This window comes from Neofelis nebulosa, chromosome 18 (genome assembly GCF_028018385.1).
Source record: "Neofelis nebulosa isolate mNeoNeb1 chromosome 18, mNeoNeb1.pri, whole genome shotgun sequence".
Taxonomy (NCBI): domain Eukaryota; kingdom Metazoa; phylum Chordata; class Mammalia; order Carnivora; family Felidae; genus Neofelis; species Neofelis nebulosa.
Window position 1 is genome coordinate 15,349,358 of NC_080799.1, and position 24,546 is coordinate 15,373,903.

A 24,546-nucleotide genomic window follows, 5' to 3' on the forward strand; every position below is an offset into this window, starting at 1 on the left:
AGACGCTTAACCCACTGAGCCACCCAGGCACCCCATGAGAGAGAGAATCTTAAGCAGACTCCACACTGTCAGCACAGAGCCAGGTGTGGGGCTCGAACCCACAAACCGTGAGATCATGACCTGAGCCGAAATCAAGAGTGAGACGCTCACCCAACTGAGCCACCCAGGCGCCCCCAGGCATGGAGAGTATTAATCAGTCATCTTGGAGAGTGAGAAAGGGAACTCACACAAGAACGCTGGAGACTGCTGGGCAGGTCTGAGTGCATACATAGGCCTGTGGTCGTGAATCCAGGGTCAAAGAGCAAGCAACAGGCAAAGGGGAAGGCAGGTGGGAGGTTTCGACCTGGCTTGGGGTTTGGCCACTTGGGTGAGAAAAGGGAGTGGAAGGCAACGCAACTGAAGACGTTTATAAGAGAATGAGCATAAAACCTAACCTGGATAAGGGCAGAAGTGAAGAAAGCAGTTTTCACTCCCCAATGAAAAAGGCATGGGATCAAAAGAATTGTAAATTAAGTAGGACACCTGAGGCAGGTCAGAGTTCAGGTCACAGGAACATGAAATTCAGAGATGACCATGGAAGAGGCCTAGGTGAGTGAAGAACATGGCTGCTGGAGGTATGAAGGCCAGGCAACTGGCAGGTCGGGCGGCTGGATCAATCACCTCCATGGATGGCTTTGCCCCAAAGGGTAATGACAGGAACAAGGGTGGAGAGAAAGTGAGTCAGAATGTAAAGTGGTTCCTGAATGACACAAGTGACCCAGTGCCAAAGGACAGACAGACAGCTGTGCAACAGCCTGGTGACATGAGCTTCCAAGGAACTAGGTACCTGAACCAGGAGCCAAGAGACTTGTTTAGAATGTGAGGGACAGAAGACAGGAATCTAGGATGGGACAGCCTTCCAGTCTGAGTGACTAAAGGAATCGTTCAGTAAGACAGGTCAGCAGGAGGACGTGGTTAGGGGACACGAGGATAGGAGCTCAGCTAACTTCAGGCCTCTGGCCGTGTAACTATTAACTATTAACTACCTGCTGGCCACGTAACTATTAAATAGGAGAGGTGGGAAGGCACACAGCACAAACTGGCTTCACTCTTAAGGCCGCTCTCTCTAAAACGCCACCGCGTGAGTCTCAGAGCTCCCCTCTAACTAGAAGCCAGAGAAGGCGCTTCTCCGGGCAGAGGTGAGGTTCAGCACCTCCAAACACCAGGGGAAAGCAGCAAGACAGGGACACAGAGGCTCCGTACCGCAGATGATTCACACTGGCCTTTCTTGCAGTTGCCGCCACAGGGTTTTCTCTCTCCTTTCCGAAGTGCCTGTAGCCGGGAGATGAACTTGGTCTTCCAAACTCTGAAGTCGGCTTCAATACTGCCATGTTTGCTTTTAACCACGTCACAGTCACCCTCCCCTCTAGCCACCACACGGTGAGCACCAAGCATCCAGAGCCACTTATCGACATTCTTGCCAACCTGCAAGAAGACAGATAATCCTCGGCATCACAGGCTTGTAGACTGCTCTGCAAAAGGTCCATGATCCTCGGGGACCCCCGTCACTGGCTGCTGCTGGGAAGAGGGAGCTTAGCCGAAGGGCAGCAGGCCCTCCAGCCCCAGCCGCAACCTGAAACGCTACACTGGTTACATTCTGACAAGATTCTGCAAGAGACTTTATTTTATTATTATTTTTTCAATGTCTTGGGGCACCCGGGTGGCTCCGTCGGCTAAGCGTCTGACTTCGGCTCACGTCATGATCTCACAGTGTGTGGGTTCGAGCCCCACATGGGGCTCTGTGCTCACAGCTCAGAGCCTGGAGCCTGCTTCAGATTCTGTCTCCCTCTCTCTCTCTGCCCCTCCACTGCTCATGTTCTGCTTCTCTCTCTCTCAAAAATAAATAAACATTTAAAAAAATTTAGAGTGCACGTGGGGGAGGGACAAAAAGCGGGGGTACAGAGGATCCGAAGCGGGCTCCACACTGACAGCAGTGAGCCCGATGCGGAGCTCGAACTCATGAACTGCAAGATTACCCTAAGCTGAAGTCAGACGCTCGACTGACTGAGCCACCCAGGCACCTTGCAAAAGGCTTTTTTTAAACAAAGGGACAGACAAACCCTTTTATTAAGGTTAAGAGTACTACCTAAAAAAAGACTCTGAAAACTCCTATTCTAAGTCATGTTCAGAATAAAATAACTCATTAGCAAAATGAGATTCCAAATGTAGCAAAGCCTACTTTAATAAGAAAGTGCAGCCCGTTTGGCACGACTCACGGCTTTATAAATTCAGAACTTGAACGTATTGCAGTAAGAAGCAGTTAGGCTGAGGTACAGGGATTGCCAAGATGCATGGTCAAGAGCTCAAAAACTTAAGGGGCACCTGGGTTGGTTAACCATCCTACTTTTGATTTCAGCTCCACTCGGGATCTCGCAGCTGTGTGGAGCTCTGCACTGACAGCAAGGAGCCGGCCTGGGATTTTCTCCCTCTCTCTCTCTCTGCCCCTCCTCTGCTCGTACTCGTGGCTCTCTCCCTCTCTCTCACAAACTAAATCATTAAAAAAAAAAAGAGAGAGAGAGTTCAAAACTTAACAGGCTTTGTGAGTGGCAAGACATTAAACACTTACATATCTGAATTTTACCTTTTTTTTTTTCTAATTCCTTTGAAAATATAGCCAGAAATACACATCTTGATATAACAACTATTCAGTTGAAGATCTCTACTTTCACCTCTACTCACATTCTACCAAAGACAGGTGAGCCTGGCTGGGCCCAATTTTGGGAAGAGGTACATATACAAAAAGTTCCAGTAACTGTTTAGAATCTCAAGGAATGGAGAGGCTCTATATTTTTATTACTTAAAGTATAGAGAATAGAACGCAAAAGAAAAGGAGCCCAAGTTAATTGCATTTAGAAAAAAGATCTAGGAAAACAAAACAATGTTTTACTACATAAAAGGCAGCAAATGCTTTTCTTCTATTTCCCTTTAAAAATTAATGATTGGGGCGCCTGGGTGGCTCAGTCAGTTAGGCGTCCGACTTCAGCCTCGGTCATGATCTCACCGTTCCCGAGCTGGAGCCCAAATCCATTTCAGATTCTGTGTCTCCCCCTCTCTCTCTGCCCCTCCCTCACTCATGCTGTCTCTATCTCTCAAAAATAAATAAGCGTTAAAAAAAATTAATCATTAAAAGACAATGAGCTCAACGGTATTCAGAGTTAGCCTGAGCCATAAAGGTTGTTCACGTATAGAACAGGCAGCTGAGACAGTCCAAAGAACCACTGATCTTCCATCCACAAGGTCTTGCCTGGGGACAGCAGACTAGACTCAATGACCGTGAATCCAGGCCACTAAGACACTAGACAACAGGAGGTATAAGCATTTTATTCAATAAAATTTACTGACCGCCTACTATGCACCAATCTTGGATACATATGTGTAACAATTCCCCATTATAATAGAGTAACACAACAAGTTTATTATTAAGTACCAAAGTTTGTGGATTATTTCACACACAAATGTGTGTATGATTTTTTTTTTTTATTAAAAGAGAATTTATCCCTACAATTCAACATACACCTACTTCGTACCTACCTTGTTGAAGTGGTTCGCATAGGCAGAATTTCCCAGGCCAAATACAGCATATCTCATACCCTTCAGGTAAGTTTTGCCAAATCGGAAATCACTGGATGCCTCCTCTAACCATTTGCAGAACCACTCTGCACTTTCAGTGGGTCGACCATCAGTATACGTAGCAACCACGAAGGCACAAACGTTTTTACTAGTAACCTAACCAAGAAAGTAATTATTTCAGAAGAATATTCACAATATAACTTACCAGTGAAGAAAACCCCTTTTTAAAATGCTGACATCCACATTAATACTAATCTCTAAGGGCACAGGGTGCTTTCAAAATGTTACTCACTTTCAAAAGTGGAAGAAAACAGAGCAAGAACACTTTGCACGGGGAGAAAACCCAGTCCTTTGCCCCTGCCAATACACCCCTGGTGCCCTTAACTATATATTCCATTCCAGTCCTCAGACTATAAGCTCCTATCATCTCCAACTGCCCTACTGGAAACAAAATCCAAATCAGTCAGGAAGAAAAACAGAAAGATCTCATTAAAACTATCTGAAAAATTAATGTAATAAACTTTTAAAAAAAATTTTTTTTAATGTTTATTTATTTTTGAGACAGAGAGAGACAGAGCATGAATGGGGGAGGGGCAGAGAGAGAGACACAGAATCAGAAGCAGGCTCCAGGCTCTGAGCCATCCACCCAGAGCCCGACGCAGGGCTCGAACTCACGAACCGTGAGATCGTGACCTGAGCCGAAGTCGGACACTCAACCGACTGAGCCACCCAGGCGCCCCTGTAATAAACTTTTTAAATGTAAGGTAACTTAACACGTGGCACTATCATCTACACAGGGAAACAAAATACGCCTTCAGTCCTGCTAGCCATGGTATTCCAATCTGCTTGAATGAACCTCAAAAATTCCGAGTCATGGGGCGCCTGGGGAGCTCAATCAGTTAAGTGGCCAACTCTTGATATCGGCCTAGGTCAAGATCTCACGGTCATGAGATCAAATGTGGAGTGTGCTTGGGATCCTCTCTCCCTTTTCTCTGCCCCTCCTTCATTCACATCCTTTCTCTCTAAATAAATAAATAAATAAATAAACAAACCTTTAAAAAAATGTTGTTTTTAAATTCCAAGTCATGAGATAAGTTATAAGCAACCCTTTATTAATAATTAAATCCCAATAAAATATTTTGATGGTAAAAAAAATAATTAAATCTCAAAGTTTGCTAATAATTTTTCACAAGTAATTCTGAGCAGATTCAAGGTCACTCATTTGCACCCCACCATTTTCTTATGGGAGAAAGAAATGGACAGTTACAGCTAGGAGGCTATCGACTAAGAAGGGGCTGGCAAACTATGTCCCATAGGCCCAGTCCAGCTCACTGCCTGCTTTTTTTAAAAACAAAGTGTTATTAGAACACAGCACACTCATTCATTCACATTGCCTATGGTTGTTTTGTGCCTCAAAGGCAGAACTGTGTGCACAGCACCCAAATCAGATGATATTTACTATCTGGCCCCTTACAGAGGTAGTTCATTAACCCCTGCTCTATAGTTCATTAACCCCTGCTCTACGTGCTTCTCCAACTTTTCAGCTGCTTCAGAATCACCTGGAGCACCTGTAAAAATACAGTCCCCCATCCAGACTTTGATTCAGCAGGGCTGGCCTGCATTTCCAACAAGTTCCCAGGAGATGCTGAGAATACTGGTTCGAGGACCATGCCTTGAGAATCGGTGCTGTAAGGCAAACTTCTCTGAGTGTAACTAGACGAGAGCAAGGGGCATTTCTCAGGTGGAGATATTAAACCCACACAGATAATTAAGTAATGCACGGAGGTCACGCAGGTAGTAAGAGACTTCTGTAAGTCCCAAACCCATCCTCTTTCTGCTACCCAAGTGGCTCCTGACCTCTCAGCAAGCTCACGCGTGGTTCACGTGCTCTGCACACTGCCATCAATCACAATCTTCCCTGGATTATGAGGTTGGTTCAGGAGGGAGGAGGGAACTTCAAGCCACCAAGCTTCCCCACCCTTACCACCACCCCAGGAGAGGCCACATGCCAGAGGGACGGGTCCCACACCATATATTCAACACCTCTAACTGACCCTGCAAACTCAGCCAACTGAAATGCCTTAGCATGAAAACGAAATTTGTTCTGAAGATTCTATTTATCCCAGAACGCAGGAGGTCAGTTACATTTGAGGGTTTGGACTGAAGAAAAACTTAACACAATTACCAACCTCTTCTACTAGATGATCATCTGGATCGTATTCTTGGAGATTAATAACTGCCACAGGCAGACCTAGGGAGGTAACTGCTTCAGCAAGACTTGCTGCAAATCCCTAATGGGAAAAAAAAAAAAAAAAATCACATAAACTCTTCGATGAGCTAAATAAGCAAAGTACAGTCTTAATTTACCTCTGCCGGCAAGGGAATAGGCGTTTATCGTGAAAAACTTTTTGCAGTCACTGACATTTATCATCATAAACCCAAACGCTATTCTCACTTCTACCATTTTCCCAAGCATCTTTATGGAGATCAATCATTCAACTGTGCTGTTCTCACTCTGTAAGTACCTATACGGGACTAAATCTAAATTGGCTTTTGACATTCCAGCTGCTTTGCCCCACTAGAATAAACATAGAGGAGGTAAGAAATCCTGAAGAGGGAAGAGAATGTGGGATGTAAGAAATCTGACATGTTTCTGGAAGATAAAAAGCAAACAGAAGCAGGTTGACAAAGAGGAGAAAGCCCTAGGGGACAGTCCATGTTCCTGACAGAACCCCAGAGGGGTTCTGGGCTCAGAGTCAGCCACTACACCAAAGCTGGGGGGACCCTGGGCAGAGAAGAGCCCATCAGTAGACAATCTGTATATGGAACAAGTGCACACAGAGCCTGGGCAACACCCACCCTTTACCCCCCAGACAAAACACCTGCTAGCTCTTCTCCAAACAAAATGAATCCAACGTTTGGGGAAAGCTCAAACCTCTAGCCAGGTGTCGGCACTCTGGAAAATGCCTTCCTATTTTTTGCTAAGTAGTCTAAGCTCCCAGGATTAAAGCCAAGCCTACCAAGCATCTATTAATTTACTGGGCATCTACTATGCCAGTCTCAGTTCTGGGAAATATTACACAACAGTGAACAAGACACACATGGTCCCTGCCTTCAGGGAGCCTGCAATCTAATGGACAGATACAGAACAAAGAAATGAGAAAACACATAGTTAATCAGAGGATGACCAGTGCTATGGAAGAAAATAAATCGGGGTAAAGGGTAAGAATACAGTATTACAGGTATGACGACAGTTGTCATTATACACAGGGAGTGTCAGAACAGGTACATAAGATAAAAATATGCATACACATATTCAATCTTTGCCCCTAGTTCCAGGGACAAAGGTCCTAAAACCCTTGGAACTTACTGCCTTTGGTATCCTAATGAAGTAACTTATGGGGAGGCAGGCCCCAGGTAGCTACAGGAGGGAGGCTGGTCGTCACAAAACCAACAACATGATTAGAGATTTAGAACTTTCAGTACCATCGTTCCCAGTGAGTTCAATCATCAATGGCCAATGATTTGAAATGTCCATTAATACCTCTAACGGACAGCTTTCAGGGAGTTTCTGGGTTGGTGAACATATTGTTACACTGAGAAGGTGGTGCACAGAGAAGGTCCAGAAGCTCTGAGCCATTCCTCTCCACCATACCTTGCCCCACCTATGCATGTCTGCCATTTGTCTGTGTCTGTCTTGTGTCCTTTACAAGAAACCAGTAAATGTAGCCAGTCAGGCAATTCCTGAGTTCTGTGAATCGTTCCGGGAAATTATCGAACCTAAGGAGGAGCATGGGATCGAACTTATAGCTGTTCCAGTCACAAGCACAGGTGGCCCTGGCATCTGAAGTGGAGACAAGTCTTGTAGACTGGGCCCTTATACCTGTGGAATCTGACAAAAACTCTGGGTAGCTGGTATCAGAACTGGAGAAGTGGTCTCAAAGACAAAGATTGGAGCCAAATCTGAAGGAAATGAGAGGGCAAACCATGCGGCTACCCCAAACAGAGGTAACATGGAAGTGAAAAGGCCCAAAGGAGGGGGCAGGCTTGGCAAAGAGGTTGACAACACTGGGGGGGGATTGGGGGGGACCAAGGAAATGAGGTAAAAGGGATAATGGAAAACCAGACGTGAGGGCTTCCTGGCCACTGTGAGGGCTTTGGCATTTACTCTAAGTGAATGAGGAGGTCACTGCTGGGAATGTGGTTCCGCTTAAGTTTTCAGAGTCCCTCTGGCTGCGGAGCTGAGGGGGCCCTGAAGCCGAGGGAGGGGCCGAGCGGCACCGAATGAAGGGGACGTGACTGCAGTGATCCAGACAAAATCTGAGGGTGCCCTGAACCACAGTGCTGAGAAGTGACTGGCACCTGGATCCATTGTGGAAGTAGAACAAACAGCATTTGCTGACAAATTGCACGGGGGGAGGGGAGTAGGAAAAAGAGAGAAGCCAAAGTTTTTCTTTGAGCTAGGCAACTGGAAAGATGAAGGTGGTAAAGACTGTAAGTGAAAAAGGTCTGGACAAAAAACCTGGGAGCTCAGTTTGAGCATCTGAATTCCGAGATGCCTACTAGACATCACATAAAGATCTAAGATAGGTAACTGGACACGGGAGTCTGGAGTTGAGGAGAACAGTTCAGATGAAAACCATAAATTCAGAGGCCCTCAGCACATACAAACGAAGGCCGGCAGGTCAAATCCAGCCCTCCGTTTGCTTCTACAGGTGCAAGTTACAGGAACACAGTCATGCCACTTAATTTACGTATCGTCTGTGGCTGCATCCACGCCAAGGCAGCAGAGCTGAGCAGCTGCAACAAAGACTGTCTGGCCCACAAAAACTAAAAGCCTAAATACATACACATACATAGCGTAAAAAATAAAATGGCTTGCCCTTTACAGAAAAAGTTTGCCAAATTGTATCTAGAGGCAAGAACATAGGCTAGAGAATAAGATCCCTTAGAGAGCACAGTGAGTGCAAATAGAGACAGGGTCTCATGGACGGAGCCTTGGGACACTCCTACCTTTAGAGGTCAAGCAGAGGAGAAATTAGCAGATGATAAGTAAGGAAGACTAGCCCTGGCCAAGCAGGAGGATGACCTAGAGAACAATGCCAAGTAAGATGAAAGGTGAGAACTAATTAGCAATATGGAAAGCACCAGGAACACGTCAGGGCATAGAAGCCTGACAAGAGTGGTCCAAGAAAAACAGGAGTAGGGAAATTGGAGATTTAGAGATAGTGGCAGATATTTTCAAGGCACTTTACTCTTAAAAAAAAATCTGAGATGGTAGTTAGAGGGAGATACGGGGCCAATAGTTCACACGGTATGCTCTGACCCACCCTGCACAGAGCGTCCGGTGAAAAATTTATAATTAAAGAACACACATCTGTTCATACAAGAACAGAGAAAACCCACACCAGCTAGCCCATCATTCTGTCTAAAAATGAACAGAAAACCATGGTTCACCAGGAACTTGACTAGAACAAGCAGCAGGAAAGAAAAATGGCAAGGTCAGAAAGTGTCTGACCTTGGCTCAGGTCCTAATCTCACAGTTCTTGAGTTTGTGCCCCACATCACACTCTGCTGTCAGCATGGAGCTTTCTTGGGCTCCTCTGTCCCCCTCTCTCTGCCCCTTCCCCACTCACTCATGTGCACGAGCTCTCTCTCAAAAATAAATAAACATGTTTTAAAAACGAACAAAATTGGGGGAGGGGTAGGAAAATAAACAAACAAAATGGTGTTTTTGCAACTAAAAACGTAAGAACCCGGGGCGCCTGGGTGGCTCAGTCGGTTAAGCGTCCGACTTCAGCTCAGGTCATGATCTCGCGGTCCGCGAGTTCGAGCCCCGCATCGGGCTCTGGGCTGATGGCTCAGAGCCTGGAGCTTGCTTCCGATTCTGTGTCTCCCTCTCTCTCTGCCCCTCCCCCGTTCATGCTGTGTCTCTCTGTCTCAAAAATAAATAAACGTTAAAAAAAAATTAAAAAAAAAAAATGTAAGAACCAAAATAAAACATTCAAAAAGGTTTGGAATTGAAATCCCACAACCCCAAGAAAGAAAAAGAGCTACAAAAGAGAAAAGATTTAAGACAAAGAAGCCATCCAAAAGCTCTAACATCCAGCCAACACAAATGACAGAAAGAAAAAAAAGTTAAAAAAAAATTTTTTTAATGGGAAACCTGGGTGGCTCAGTCAGTTAAGCGACCAACTTCGGCTCAGGTCATGATCTCATGGTTTGTGAGTTCGAGCCTCACATCTGGCTCTGTGCTGACAGCTGAGAGCCCGGAGCCTGCTTCGGATTCTGTGTCTCTCCCTCTCTCTCTGCCCCTCTGCTGTTCACACTCTATCTCCGTCTCTCTCACTCTCTCTCTCAAAAATGAACATTAAAAAAAATTTTTTTTAAATTAAAAAAAAAAAAAAAATGGAAGGCAAAAAATATGCCCAAAAACATTAGCAGAAATGCTCACAAATCTTCAAAAGAGCCCGAGTGTCCAGCACAACAGCTGAAAAAAGATCCAACCTAGACACCATCTCAAAAAAGTTCCAAACCTCAAGGACAAAGACATGACTCTTTTAGAGCTTCCGGAAACATAAAAATCAAGTCATCTACAAAGGAATGAGGAGACTAGCTTTTTTATCAACAACACTGACTGGTGTAAGACAATGAAGTGATGCCTTCAAAGCCGTAAGGAAAAACTAATCTACACCCAGCAAATATGAAGCCATTAAATGTGAAAGCAGAATAAAGAAATTCAGATGGCATAGCTTTTAGGAGGGTCATCTAACCCGTATCAACAATGAGATGGCCAACGACATTAAGCCAACAGGCCAACAACTGATATTTGAGGAAAGTCTGTGTTAACTAATATAAGAAGTCAATAACTTTTATCCAACATTGATCAATCTAGAAACACAGCATAAAGAAACAGCCATCAGAGGAATCAAAAAGAAGAAATAGTTAAAAAGAGATTCACTAGAAAGTACTTTTCAGAATGAACCCTCCATACACCTGGATTTGTTACAGTCTTCAAGTGTCAATTTGATCTTTTAAAAAAATTAAAAACACACATAAAAAGAGGCTTTGAGATCTTTTATGAGTAACATAAAAGGACTTTGTTTTGGCTGCTCAGATGCCTTTTTTACATTTCTTCTGGTTCCCCACCTCTGTTGCTTAAGGCTGAACCCTTAATGTTAAGTGACCTTCAACTATGATGTGGCACAAAGCCGGCACTGGAGTTCTGAAAAGCAAAAAAATATTATTCTACAAAACATCCACAAGAGGGCAGTACGACCCTCTTTAGTACCACACAAAAATCAGTTGACACTGCCTTTTTAACTTCATTTTCACCTTCGTCTTAGAATCTTTTCCTAAAAAGCACTAAATAGCTGTGACCTTCATAACAAAGAAGCCAACAGCAAATACATCCGCAGCACATATCTACTTTAAACAGTATTCGATGTCTACTGTTAACACTTTTAACACTATTGAACCAAAACACATTTTATTAAGTAGATGTGTGATGTTGTGAAAGTCAGGGCCCCATCCCATACTGGATGCTACTGCTGACATGCTCTTTTCACTATCCCCTACTTCTGCACCCGCCATCAGTAATAGGCTTAGAACTCTCCATTCTGCTGAGGCAGAAGCAAGCGTCAGCACAAAACCCCTCAGGACAGTGACCATCAGACTGGAATTGGGCTGGAATTGGGCACAAGGGTTAAAAACCCACGCAATGCCCCAGGAAGGAAAAAGGTATGCTGGGGAAGGGAAAAAAGAAGATTTAAAAGAAAAAAAAAAAATCAGAAGACCGATTCAGTTCACTGTGAATGGATACCTTTAAGGGATCTTCTAAAAGATCAAGAAACCCAGAGAAAAAGATCATATGAAGTTCTCACCTTCGCTGTTCCAGTCTGGGAACCATAGAAAATCTTCACTCCAGACACTAAGATGTCCTTCTTTTGAAGAGAGATATAACCATTCGTCATCAAATCCCGAGTTGCTTTTGGAACAGATTTATCCTTTGAGTTCTTGTCCTTGAAGATAAACAACTACACAAAATCCATCAAGTTTGAGGCTTTTCCCAACTTCAGTAGTGATGACAGCACAGACAATAACCGATCTTACTATTCTCTTAATCTTTCTGGTGTACTCCTCAAATATTAACCCCTTGATATAATTAGGTCCTTTAAAGGCTGGACCTACGATCCTTAAGGCTATAAAGATTCCCAATTCCTCCAGGACAGAACTATACATACATTCATCCATAATGTGCTTTATCGAAATAAGACTAGGCACTTACTTTTCAATCCTTAATTAGTGGTAAGAAAACAGAAGACTACTACTCTTTAAAAGTGCTAAATAGATTTTTCTTATGAAGGCTTAATTTTTCATTATGAACTCTTCCTGTATCTCAAGAGTAAAACATCCACAGCCCATCAAAGAAAACATAAATAACTTATTTCATAATAAATTCGTCTCTAAAAACTGAGAATAAAATTTTTAGGCATAAAAAAAAAAAAAAAACCCCTGTGTAGAGACCAAACATAAAAGTGACTGAAAAGTTCCTTTTAGCTTTTCTGAAAACCTTAGAAAATCTGCACTCTAAATTCTCTATAAATCTAATGCCTTAATTCTCTCCTATAAAAACCAACTCCACTTACCTGCTTCCTGATGACAATCTGGAAACAAATCCAAAGGCTAATGCCAAAGGCAAAGCCCAAATATATGTAAAACCTGTTTATCCATAATGATATTAAAGGTGAAGAGAAGTCCCATGTATCCAAAGAAGGATCTAAATTTAAAACAATACATACATGTAATTTTACATAAAGTTACATATACAAAGCTGCCCATCCTTATTTTAAAAATAAAAAAGAAAATAGGGGCGCCTGGGTAGCTCAGTTAAGCATCTGACTTCAGCTCAGGTCATGACCTCATACTCCATGAGTTCGAGCCCCACATCTGGCTCTAAGCTGTCACAAGCCCAGCAATGGGCTCTGTGCTGAATAGCTCAGAACCTGGAGAGCCTGCTTTGGATTTTGTGTCTCCCTCTCTCTCTCTGCTCCTCCTCTGCTCATGCTGTCTCTCTCTGTCTCTGTCTCTCTCTCAAAAATAAACATTAAAAAATAGAATAAAAAATCAAATAAAACCCACCTTCATATTCAACAACCCGGCTAAGAATTCTAAAAAAATCAACTCTAATAAAAATAATATACAACTGCATGTGGTCATGTGATAAAATTACCGTAACGATGCTAACTCAGAAAAACACAAAATTGTACCTTCATTTGGGGATAGCACCTGGAAGCAAGAGAGGTGAACAAAGTCAAAACACTTTACGTGGAATTAACTCTGCTGTGTTTTGAGTACTCCATAAGAAAAGCTTTAAAAAATACTATTCTCTTTGCTCTGGTTTTACTTTAAAGACCCACTGTAACTTGCAATGGATCTCACACCCCGTTTTTTGGAAAGACGTATGAATGAATGGACCTGGCCTCAAATGTTGAACTGGAGGCAATTTCAAAAGGCGAAGCCTAAATTCTGGGGTTTACAGGTGCTGCTCCACCGTGGAAAAAACAAACATGGGCTTTGCCGTTGCTGCTCCACCCTGGAAAAGACCAAAAGCCACCAAACACGTGGGTAAAGAAAGCGGGCAGTTCTCTATGCGTTTTACTTGAGGTCAGAAGCACAGTTCCTTCTGAACTCATCCCCTAACCTCATGAGGCAAAAGCCAGATCAAAAGCAAGGATCAATCCTCCCTTGCTGTCAATGGCTCCTGTCCCGGGCTGACAAGTGCAACAACCTCTGAAGGACGGTCCTCGAGGACGCCACTCCGCCAGGAGAGAGTGAGAAAAACGGTTCCCTCTCTCCTCCCCCTCCACGATTTTGCCTGTCGGGGGGCGGTGTGGGGGGTGGGGTGACGGCTTACCCATTCTCCTCAGAGCCCAGGCTCTGCGGCCCGATAGACTAGGACTGACTGCAGACCTGAAGAACCTGGCTCGGACACCGGGAGACGACCAGAACTATCTTGAAGCATTACCAGTATACCCCGAGCCCGGAGAGCTGGGGGCAGCCATGCCACTCGCCAGCCCGTCCGGATTGGTTCAGAGGGGGAAGGGGCGGGCCCAGAGAGAAGCCCCGCTTAGAGATCCAAGCTAGGTAGCCCGAGCGCTCCCGGCTCCTCTCGGATTGGCTCAGAGGTGCAAGGGGCGGGTCTAGAGGGAAGCAGGGTCAAGACAGGCGTGGTGGTATAGGAAAGAAACCTGGGAAGGATGGGCACGTTAAAAGCGTATCATCAACCAGACGTAATCTGTGTCTCCTTTGGACCTCACTTCAAACACACCGATTGTGAAAAAGCATTATTTCGAGAAATTGGGTTATGGGCTGGCTAGTAGATGCTATTAAGGAATAATGGTTAATCTTGTTGCGTTCATCTGTGAGGAGTACAGACTGTAAAGCTAAAACCTTATAATTTGCTTTAAACTATTCTGACCAAAAAGAAGAGGGAGAATGGAACATGAATGGCAAAATGTTGATAATCGTTGAAGCAGGGCGATGGGTTCATGGCGGTTCATCACACTGTTTTCTCAATTTTTTTATTTTACAATTTTTCCGTAAGAGAAGTTTGAGGGCGCGACCCCGAAATCTGCGGAACTCTGAGGGACCGACTCTACGTTTCCAGCCGGTAGCTAAAACATCAGCATCACCAGCCAATCAGAGCTCCTTGGCGGAAGTAAATTACATCAAGGAAGAGCGCTTCTCTTGTCGCGAGCCGATGTCGTAAAAGCCACAATGCGCAGGCGTCGTTGCTCACTTTTCCTCGCCCGGTTTCCGGAACACCTGACGCCTGCGCAATAAGTCAAGTGGGTGTATTGTGGCGGCCGTCCGGGTAGGTAGTGGTCGTGCCGCGCGCCGCCGGGTCGTTACAGCGAGGCGCAGGTGGTCCCTCCGGCCCGCCGCACGGGTGTGCTCTGGTTCACCAGACCCGGGAAGGGCTGTGAGCAGCCACCATGTCGATCTTCACCCCCACCAACCAGATCCGCCTAACCAATGTGGCCGTGGTACGGATGAAGCGCGCCGGGAAGCGCTTCGAAATCGCCTGCTACAAGAACAAAGTCGTCGGCTGGCGGAGCGGCGTGTGAGTGACCCTCTCCGTCCGAGCTCTGGCCGGAGCTTGCAGCCTCCGAGGCGGCCTGCCCCTAGTGTTCGAGCTGGTGTCTTGACAGGGAAGGAAATGGACAATTTATTCCTGCAGTGAGCGTGAAAAGTCGCTGTCTTTCCCGAGCTTAGCGCCTAAATCCAGGGTTCCCTTTTTGTTGAATTGGTGTGGTTTGGGTTGTTGGTTTGGAGTTTTGTTTTAATTGGTTGGTGTCCTGAAAGCTACAGCCAAGAAGTCCCCAAAATATGTCCCTTTTGCCAAAATAATGTTAAAGGGTGGAGACCTAGTCTTCCAAATACTTCCGTGGCTATAGCACATCCTGATGTCACAGATCTTTGCCCTGTAGTTTCACCGAAGTGCGTAGTGTCTTCGCTGCTGCCATCTAGGGATCGGAATTCCCTGGCAGCAGCCCGCCCTCTGTCCCCACAGCTCAGTGTTTCATACATGACCCCGTTACGTTTTTCTGCAGTGAGTAAGTGGGAATACAGATACGGTTCTGAGTTTTGAAAATGTTCCCTCTCGCTGAGTATTTGTTGTTTCTTACTATTATGTCACTGCCATCTTGTATTTAAATGTGAATGAATTTCCAAGTTTCAAGTGTGTTCACTTAGGACTTTTCTCTCCTGCTGTCACAAGGGAAAAAGACCTTGATGAAGTTCTACAGACCCACTCAGTGTTTGTAAATGTTTCTAAAGGTCAAGTTGCAAAGAAGGAAGATCTGATCAGTGCATTTGGAACAGATGACCAGACAGAAATCTGTAAGCAGGTGAGTTCTAAGAGCTATGTATTAGAAGTACTTGAACATATATTAAACTTGAATCGTTATTTTTTAGGCGTGACCTGAGTAACATCACTTTTTTAATTGATGTATAATTAATAGTGTTAGAATTAGTTTCAGGTGTACAACATAGTGATTCAACAATACACATCACTATGCGTTCTTTTGTATGCATTCTGTAATTTAGTGCTTACCATGATAAGTGTCGTCACCACCTGTCACCAAGCAATGTTATTAGTCTTATTGACTGTATTCCATATGCTGTTTTTTCATCTCTGTGACTTATTTTATAACTGGAAGTTTGTACCTCTTAATCCCCTTTATCTGTTTCACCCATTCCCTACCCACCTCCCCTCTGGGAACCACTATGGTTAAGAGTCTTTTTTTGTTTGTGCCCTTTTTTTGTTTGTTTATTTGTTTCTTAAATTCCAAATAGGAGTGAAATCATATGGTATTACTCTTTGTCTGACTTATTTCACTTAGCGTTATACCATTTAGGTCCATCCATGTCATTGCAAATGGCAAGATCTCATTCTTTTTTATGGCTGAGTAATATTCCATTGTGTATGTATACTATTTCTTTATCCATTCATCTATCAGTGGACACTTAGGTTGCATCATGGCTATTGAAAATAATACTCCAATAAACACTGGGGTGCAAATATCTTTTCAAATTAGTGTTTCCATTTTCTTTGGGTAAGTACCCAGTGGTGAAATTACAAGATCACATGGTAGTTCTATTTTTATTTTTTTGAGGAACCTCTATACTGTCTTCCACAGCGGCTGTACCAGTTTGCATTCCCACCAACAGGGCACTGAGAGTTCCTTTTTCTCCACATCCTCTCCAACACTTGTTGGTTTCTTGTTTTTTTGATTTCTAGCCATTCTGATAGGTGTGAGGTGAAAACTCATTGTGTTTTGATTTGCATTCCTTTGATGATGAGTGGTGTTGGAGTGACGTTCAGCATCTTTTCATGTGTCTGTTGGCCATCTGGATGTCTTGCTTGAGAAAATGTCTATTCGAGTTCTCTGCTCGTTTTAGTCAGATCATTTGGGGAGTCTTTTTGTGTGGCATCATTTTTAATAATGCAGGACATGAATATATTTTGTCAAAGTCTCCAAAACTTAAATTTTCTACTAAATTACCTTATTTTTGTCCATTTTTATATTTTGAGCATAATATACCTAAAATTAAATTTTCTTTTCTTTTCATTTTCTTTTCATTTACAACCTTTGCCTAAATTGACTTTTCCCCTTCCCCCACCTAAATAAATAGTATCTTAGAGCACAAGATAATCCAGTGTATCATTTAGGCAAAGTTCAATTTATTACCTATATGTGAGTAGCTGAAGAGGATGGAATTTAATTTTCTCTCCCAAGTTATTAATTCTTGTGGTCAATTAACAAATAATGTGCAATAAAGACATTTAAATCTGGGGTTTTTTTAGATTTTGACTAAAGGAGAGGTTCAAGTATCAGATAAAGAACGGCATACACAGCTGGAGCAGATGTTCAGGGACATTGCAACCATTGTGGCCGACAAGTGTGTGAACCCTGAAACAAAGAGACCGTACACTGTTATCCTTATAGAGAGAGCCATGAAGGACATCCACTATTCAGTCAAAACCAATAAAAGTACAAAACAGCAGGTGAGTGATTTTTAATGTCAAAAAGTATCCAAATGAAACTCAATTTTCTCTGAAGAAACCATTGAAAACGATCTGTCTGTGATAATAAAGTGATGCTACTTGGAAGCAGTAAGGTAGGAGGTTAGGGGGAGGGAGGAAGGAAATGATGGGGGTTTTAGGGAAAAGTAATGGAATTTTTTTTAACTAAACACAAATGTACTACAGCTCTCATCTTCCTATCCAAGTCAAACCTTTAAAGATAAAACTTGAATTTTTAAAGAATCCTTTCAACTCCACATCTTAGATTTTTTTGATTTCTATCTAATTCACATGACATACAAGGTCATCTTTTTACAGTGAACAATTCAGTGGCATATTCACAAAGTTTTTGCAGCCTTCCCTACTACCTAACTTGAGAACGTTTCCATCACCCCCAGACGAAACCTTGTGGCCATTAGCACTCACTCCTCATATACCCTTCTCACAGCTGTTCAGCAAATTTGTTTTCTGTTTTTATGGACTTTTCTCTTCTGGACATCTCCTATAAATGGAATCAGACAATGTGTGGCCCTTTGAAGGTTCATAGTGCTTTATTCCTTTTTGGGACTCAACAATAACCCATTGTATGGAAATACCATATTCTGTTGATTCATCCATCTGTTGATGGGTATTTGTGTTGTTTCTACTTTTTAGCTATCATGAATAATGCTGCTCTGAAATTCATTGCAAATTTTTGTGTGGACGTGTTTCATTTCTCTGGCCTCAGGAATGGAATTACTAGGTCATATGGTAACTATATTTAACCTTTTGAGGAACTGCCAAACCATTTTCCAAAATAGCTGAGGCATTTTACATTTCCACAATCAGTGTGCAAGGGTTCCGATTTCTCCACATCTTTGATATTTGTTGTTAATCCACCTTTCTTATTACAGCCATCCTGGGTGTACTCTTCTGGTTTTGACTTGCATTTCCCTAATAACAAGTGATTTCAGCATATTTTCATGTGCCCGTTGACCTTTGGTCATCTTTGGAGAAATCAGTATTTAGATTCTTTGGCCATTCTTTATTTGTTTCTTCATTATCAAGTTGTAAGAGTTCTGCATATATTCTGGATACTAGCACCTCATCAAATGTGTGATTGACTAATATTTTCACCTATTTAATGGGCTGCCTTCACTTCCTCAATAGTGTTTTGAAACCCAAAAGTGTGTAATCTTCAAGTCCAATTTATCTTCTCTTTTCTATGGGTGTTTATGTTCTGTGTGTCCTATCTAAAAACCACCGTCTAATTTGGCTGGATGGGAACTGCTTTGTTTTGAATACCTTACAAAGTAATGCAGCAAAGGTAGCAAAGAAATTGCCAACATTTTCAATTTCGTCTCGCCAGGCTTTGGAAGTGATAAAGCAGTTAAAGGAGAAGATGAAGATCGAACGTGCTCACATGAGACTTCGGTTCCTTCTTCCAGTGAATGAAGGGAAGAAGCTGAAAGAAAAGCTGAAGCCCCTAATCAAGGTTATAGAAAGCGAAGACTACAGTCAGCAGTTAGAAATTGTAAGATAAAAATATTCTTATTCTTTTGCGTCCATGTTACCAGAATCCTCTGTTTTCTAGTCATAAATGTGTCACAGACATTTAAAGGTGTGAACAATAGACATTTCCAGAAACATCTTACCTGGAATTAAGTAAAAATCTCAAGGTCAGACTAAAACGAAATTATAGTTAATTAAGCACAACTTGGGATTTGGGGGTGGGGGGGTGGTTTGTTTTTTCTGGTTAAATCCATGCTCAGTTTAGACGAGAGAATATATTTTATGGTGAGTCTCCTATTATGAGGAAATTGGAAATAAGACGAAAAGTTGGACGGCCTCATTGCCCATAGAACATTTTAAAGACGCGGCAGAGCATGGCGTCTTTGGGTCCTGGCCCCGCAGTGTCAGACGCAGCAGAGATTCGGTTGTCTGCAAACCCGGGCCCTGAGATTTGGCTCCAGCGCCAGTATAAACAAGCTCTGGCCGGGGTTGTTGGGCATTCCTCCCTAAACCCGAAGGGACTCATCTGACATTCTGAAGTTCTCCGGTCCTTTCAGAACTTCACATGTGATTTCTAAATAGGCCTTCAAGCTGCTTTTTCTCCTTCTGATGTGGATAAATAGAGGTGCCCTCGCCAGACTGTAAATCCTCGCGCTAAACCGTAGTATCAAAAAACCACGCTCTCCTCTTCCAGCCACTTCACTCGATGGCGGTGGAGTGCAGAGACGACCTCAGACGGGGAGGTTAACGCCTGTCGCGGGGCCTGTGTGTACACTTAAAAGAGCGAGGCTAGACTAGAGCCCTGCCTGCTTCCCTGTGCTCGGTCTTCGTTCTTGCCGTTCTGTAGGACGGTAGCAGTAGAGACATCCGGAACGTGCTGTGTGTCTGAGGGAAAGCGGGGGCTGTGCTCATTCCGTTGCACCTGCTGAGCACCTGTGTTCCGTGTTTCAGGTGTGTCTGATTGACCCAGGCTGCTTCAGAGAAATCGATGAGCTCATAAAAAAGGAGACAAAAGGCAAAGGTTCTCTGGAAGTGCTCAACCTGAAGGACGTGGAAGAAGGGGATGAGAAATTTGAATGGCGCCCGTCAAGCTCTTCAGCTCTAAGACACTAAAGCGTTTTCTTTTCCCACGGTCCTCTTTCCTTTCTGTGGTCTGCCAAACACTTGCTCGGACTGTTTGACGTTTTCCATCTTTGTGGTAACGTGTACACAAAAAGACTTTTCTGATAAAGTATCACACTGCGGGATTCATGTCGTTCTAATGATAAAGCGGGGTCTGGGGCAAAAATGAAAAATCCAGGATACAAAGGGCAGAGTAGCATTTTGCTGCCGTCTCATGACTTGCACTCTCCAACGTGCACGTTATCTTGGGGGTGAAAAGTTAAGCTTTGAATATTAAGATAAATGTGAGAAGATAGGACGATGTGACAAAAGGGGTATTGGCTGAAGAAAACTTAATGTCTTATTTCTACTTAATGAAACGTGTGGCCTGAGACAAAGCTTGGATGGTGACTTCCTGATTTTGTGAAAAATAGATCTAGGACCACTGTGCGGGGCTGAAGTAAGATTCGCGGAACATACCCTAGATTATTCTCGGTAAAGAATAAAGTCATTGGTTTCTCATCCTTAAAGTTCATAATATATATTAATGTAGCTGCAGTTATATGTTATCAATAAAACCACTCTTTATTTTTATTAAACCATGGCTTGTGTTTCTAGACAGCTTCCAAGCTCCCTTCTTTTCTCTGCCTGTTGTCTGGTAGGGTTGGAGAGTTCGCAGCAGGACTAAATAAGCCCCATGAGGAGTGGGTAGAACAGAGCCTGTTCTGCTGAACACCTGAGAAATCTTAGTGATTTGGGATATAATTGTACAGAACTATTTTAGTACTTAAATGGACAACGTGCAAGTTGTTTTCAATCTGCTTATCTTCGAAAAGATATTCTAGAACATAAATTAGGGTTTCATTCAAAATTAACGTACAAGGGCACCTGGCTGGCTCAGTCAGTTAAGCCTCTGACTCTTGACCTCAGGGGCATGACTTTGAACTCTGCACTGGGCTCCACGCTGGGTGTCAAGCCTACCTAAAAAAAAAACACAAACAAACTTAACATACAAACGTATTTTATGGATAGAAGTTTTTAACTAGAAGAGGTTTTGACTTGAAAACCCCAGATGGGTTTTATACGCGTTCAGAATTCATTGCTAATAGAAGTTCACAGAAATGGACCGTTTTAAAATAACTCCAATCAAAATTCTGAAGTCAAAATTGTTTCTTACAGTGTTAGAAGTACTCCTGCTTGATAACTTGGGAACACAACGCTTTCTGTGGTGCTGAAATTGAATTACTGTTTTAATACCAATCCTTAAGATGGCCCTCACTGGTTCCATTTTACTGGTGCAGTTTTTTTCATGAAGACAATCTAAACTCAATCCCAAGGGAAGATTTTAAGTAGTCAGGTTTACACTTTATCTGCAGCTTAGACAGTTAAAGCGGTGTTGCAGATTGGAAGTCCTGGTCACTGGAAATGTTCATTAGCTGCACCTTGAGCAGGAAAGTTAGAACGTTGCTATAAGTTTTTCTCATTCTCGTTACTGATCTCCTAAAAAGCTGGAACCTCTAGAAATGTCAAATGCAGATCACATGTGAGCCATGCTTCTGAACCTATAGAAAATAAAAGATTTTTACCTTATATGAATCTCATTACTCAAAAGTAGTTAAAAAATTGTTGTTCTCGGTCATGCTCTCAGTGCCGGTGCTATAATGGGTTGTTCTAAGGATTGAGCTGTTTCTTTTGCTTTGTCAGTGCAAGCTGTATTGTGTGCTGTTGGTCAGGGTGACGGTTCAGAATTAACTCTCTTCTGTTAACACACCCCTTTTCTGTGAAGTGTCACCTGTCCCCATACACGCGGGACCTCACGCCACTTTGAAACCCCCTCCTAGGCCTTGATTTCACCCTACTTTGTGTTCTAGAGACCTGCTTAAATACCCATCTGGCATGCTAGACGGTGAGCTCCCCAAGGGCAGGATGAGCCGTTGCGCATTTGGACCCAGTAGGTGTGGAATAGATGTCTGTAGAGTAATACATGCTATCTCAGTGAGGGTGGGTGATGACAAACGTGTCTGCTAATGACTTTTTCAAGTCCATCTTTAAAGCTAGAATAGGTGTCTGAGGCTTTGAGCCAAAGCTTCCCACCCTTCATACTGATGCGTGCTGTTGTGCTGCTTGGTGGCTTCTGATCTGCACAGATCCCCTCGGCCTGAGGGCATTCATCTCTGCCTGCAACCAGCCTCTTGCATTTACTTGTCCCAGGTGGTCATACACACCTAATATCCGTGAGGCTGTGATGGGGGGAAATTGGGTAACGCTCATAAGCAGTAGCCACACACATGATTTTTCCTGCATGCTGCACTCAAGCCCACATCATGAGGTCCCTACAACTTTGGTAGTAATGAGGCTCCTTATTATCTTTAGGAGGTTTTGTTTTTGTTTTGGTTATCAATCTGCTCTTACTGAAATTCAAGGTACTGATTATTGGAAAACATTTTTCTGCTGCTGCACCATGAAGCATCATACAGATATGTATGCTGCTGCATACATATTTTGCCACTGGCAGCATTCAATGGCTGCAGGGACAAGGGTCAGTGATTTTCATCTCCACGTGTATGTATCTGTGATGATACCCGCAAAATTAATGAGTCAAAATGGAATTTCATGGCAACAATTCTTAGCTAAAAGTACAATCTTGACCTATCAGCTTGGATATTCCAGCTCCTACCCAGGAATGATTTCACAAGAATGAGTACACATAGTTGAATGGCCCAGGACCCCTTCCAAACACCCCTTGGACGCCCCTGTTTCACCAAATTCCTAGTTGAATCTCTGCAGATTTCTGGTTAGCAGAGAATGGAGGTGAATGAGTTGTGAAATTGAAGAATGCAAAGTCTTTTACTGCAGAGAAAAGTAGACCTGTCTCCTACACTCAACACTATTTATATCTCAGGAGACCTTTTTGTCTGGTGAGCCACTTGAATGCCAGAAGATTCACGGTGGAGCTCTTCCTGTGGTCAACAAGCATAGTTGACATGCTTTTCAAGGGAAGAGGTCCACAGACTTCTTACTGTCATGTGGAGATAGAATCAAGACTAGAAATCTTGCACGTAATTAAGGTAAAATCATTTGTGGATTTATAGTTAAAACTTTGCAGATTATATGGATGTGGGGGTGGTTCAATATTCACAAATCAGTCAACATGATACATCAAAAAGAAAGAATAAAAATCATATTATCAAAAACTAAGTCATTCCTGGATAGGAGCTCGAATATCCGAGCTGATAGGTCAAGACTATACTTTTAGCTAAGAATTGTTGCTGTGAAATTCCATTTCGACTCATTAATTTTGAGGGTATCATCACGGATACATACACGTGGAGATGAAAATCACTGGCCCTTGTCCCTGCAGGCATTAAATGCTGCTGATCAGAAAAAGTATTTGACGAAGTACAACATCCATTCATGATTAAAAACCCTCAACAAAGTCAGTTTAGAGGGAACAGACCTCAACATAATAAAGGCCTTATATGAAAAACCCATGGCTAACATCAGACACAATGGGGGAAAACAGCTTTTCTTCTAAAGTCAGGAACAAGACAAGGATGTCCACTCTCACCACTTTTCAACTTAGTACTAGAAGTCCTAGCCACAGCAATGAAACAAGAAAACCAAATAAAAGGAATCCAAATTGGTAAGGAAGAAGAAACGCAGTCACTATTTGTACATGACAGGATACTATATAGAGAAAACCCAAAAGACTCCACCAAAACATTGCTAGAACTGATGAATAATTCAGTAAGGTACAGGATACAAAATCAGCATACGAAAATCCATTGCAGCAAAAGAGAAATTAAGAAAACAATCCCATCTACAATTGCACCCAAAATAATAAAATATCCACGAATAAACTTAACCAAGGATGTGAAAGACCTGTACTGTGAAAACTATAAAACGCTGATGAAAGAAATTGAAGATGACACAAAGAAATGGAAAGATACCCCATGCCCATGGATTGGAAGAACAAATATTGTTAAAATATCCAAACTGTCGGGGCGCCTGGGTGGCGCAGTCGGTTACGCGTCCGACTTCAGCCAGGTCACGATCTCGCGGTCCGTGAGTTCGAGCCCCGCGTCAGGCTCTGGGCTGATGGCTCGGAGCCTGGAGCCTGTTTCCGATTCTGTGTCTCCCTCTCTCTCTGCCCCTCCCCCGTTCATGCTCTGTCTCTCTCTGTCCCAAAAATAAATAAAAAACGTTGAAAAAAAAATTTTTTTTTTTAAAAAAATATCCAAACTATCCAAAACAATCTACACATTTAAGGCAGTCTCTATCATAATACCAACAGCATTTTTCACAGAACAAGAACAAATAATCTTAAAATCTGTATAGAACTACAAAAGACCCTAAACAGCCAAAACAATCTTGAAAAAGAAGAATAAAACTGGAGGTATCACAATCCCAGATTTCAAGATATACTACAAAGGGCACTGGCAAAAAGTAGACAAATAGATCATTGGAACAGAATAGAAAGCTCAGAAATAAACCATGATTATATATATAGTCAATCTTTGACAAAGGAAGCAAGAATAAGCAATGAGAAAAAGACAAGTCCCTTCAACAAAACTGGACAGCTACATACAAAATAATGAAACCCAAATGGATTAAAGATCTAGACTTGAGACCTGAAACCATAACAATCTTAGAAGAAAGCACAGGCATCTTTCTAGATATGTCTCCCAAGGCAAGGAAAACCAAAGCAAAAATGAACTATTGGGACTTCATCAAGATAAAAAGCTTCTGCACAG

The 24,546-nt window shown here is 42.9% G+C and overlaps 2 protein-coding genes across 3 annotated transcripts in view; one reads left to right on the forward strand and one right to left on the reverse strand.

Annotated features, from left to right (window-relative positions):
- Positions 1-13,708, reverse strand: part of LOC131501172 (S-adenosyl-L-methionine-dependent tRNA 4-demethylwyosine synthase TYW1) — a 216,146-nt gene extending 202,438 nt beyond the window's left edge. The window contains exons 1-6 of one of the 2 annotated variants that reach the window (XM_058710917.1): positions 13,526-13,708; positions 12,258-12,388; positions 11,493-11,630; positions 5,799-5,900; positions 3,571-3,765; positions 1,243-1,464 (exon numbers count right to left, since the gene is read on the reverse strand). In XM_058710917.1, coding sequence (XP_058566900.1) covers positions 1,243-1,464; positions 3,571-3,765; positions 5,799-5,900; positions 11,493-11,630; positions 12,258-12,388; positions 13,526-13,529 — 792 coding nt within the window. In that variant the 5' untranslated portion in view covers positions 13,530-13,708. Of the gene's footprint in view, positions 1-1,242; positions 1,465-3,570; positions 3,766-5,798; positions 5,901-11,492; positions 11,646-12,257; positions 12,389-13,525 lie in introns of both variants that reach the window. The other variant, XM_058710916.1, reaches the window with a different exon arrangement.
- A 693-nt stretch (positions 13,709-14,401) lies between these two features.
- SBDS (SBDS ribosome maturation factor) lies at positions 14,402-20,391 on the forward strand. Its single transcript, XM_058710920.1, has 5 exons — positions 14,402-14,734; positions 15,392-15,521; positions 16,982-17,182; positions 18,549-18,713; positions 19,643-20,391. Exons 1-5 carry the CDS (start codon positions 14,607-14,609, stop codon positions 19,802-19,804), a joined length of 786 nt encoding a protein of 261 aa, XP_058566903.1. The 5' UTR covers positions 14,402-14,606; the 3' UTR covers positions 19,805-20,391.
- The last annotated feature ends 4,155 nt before the right edge of the window (positions 20,392-24,546 follow it).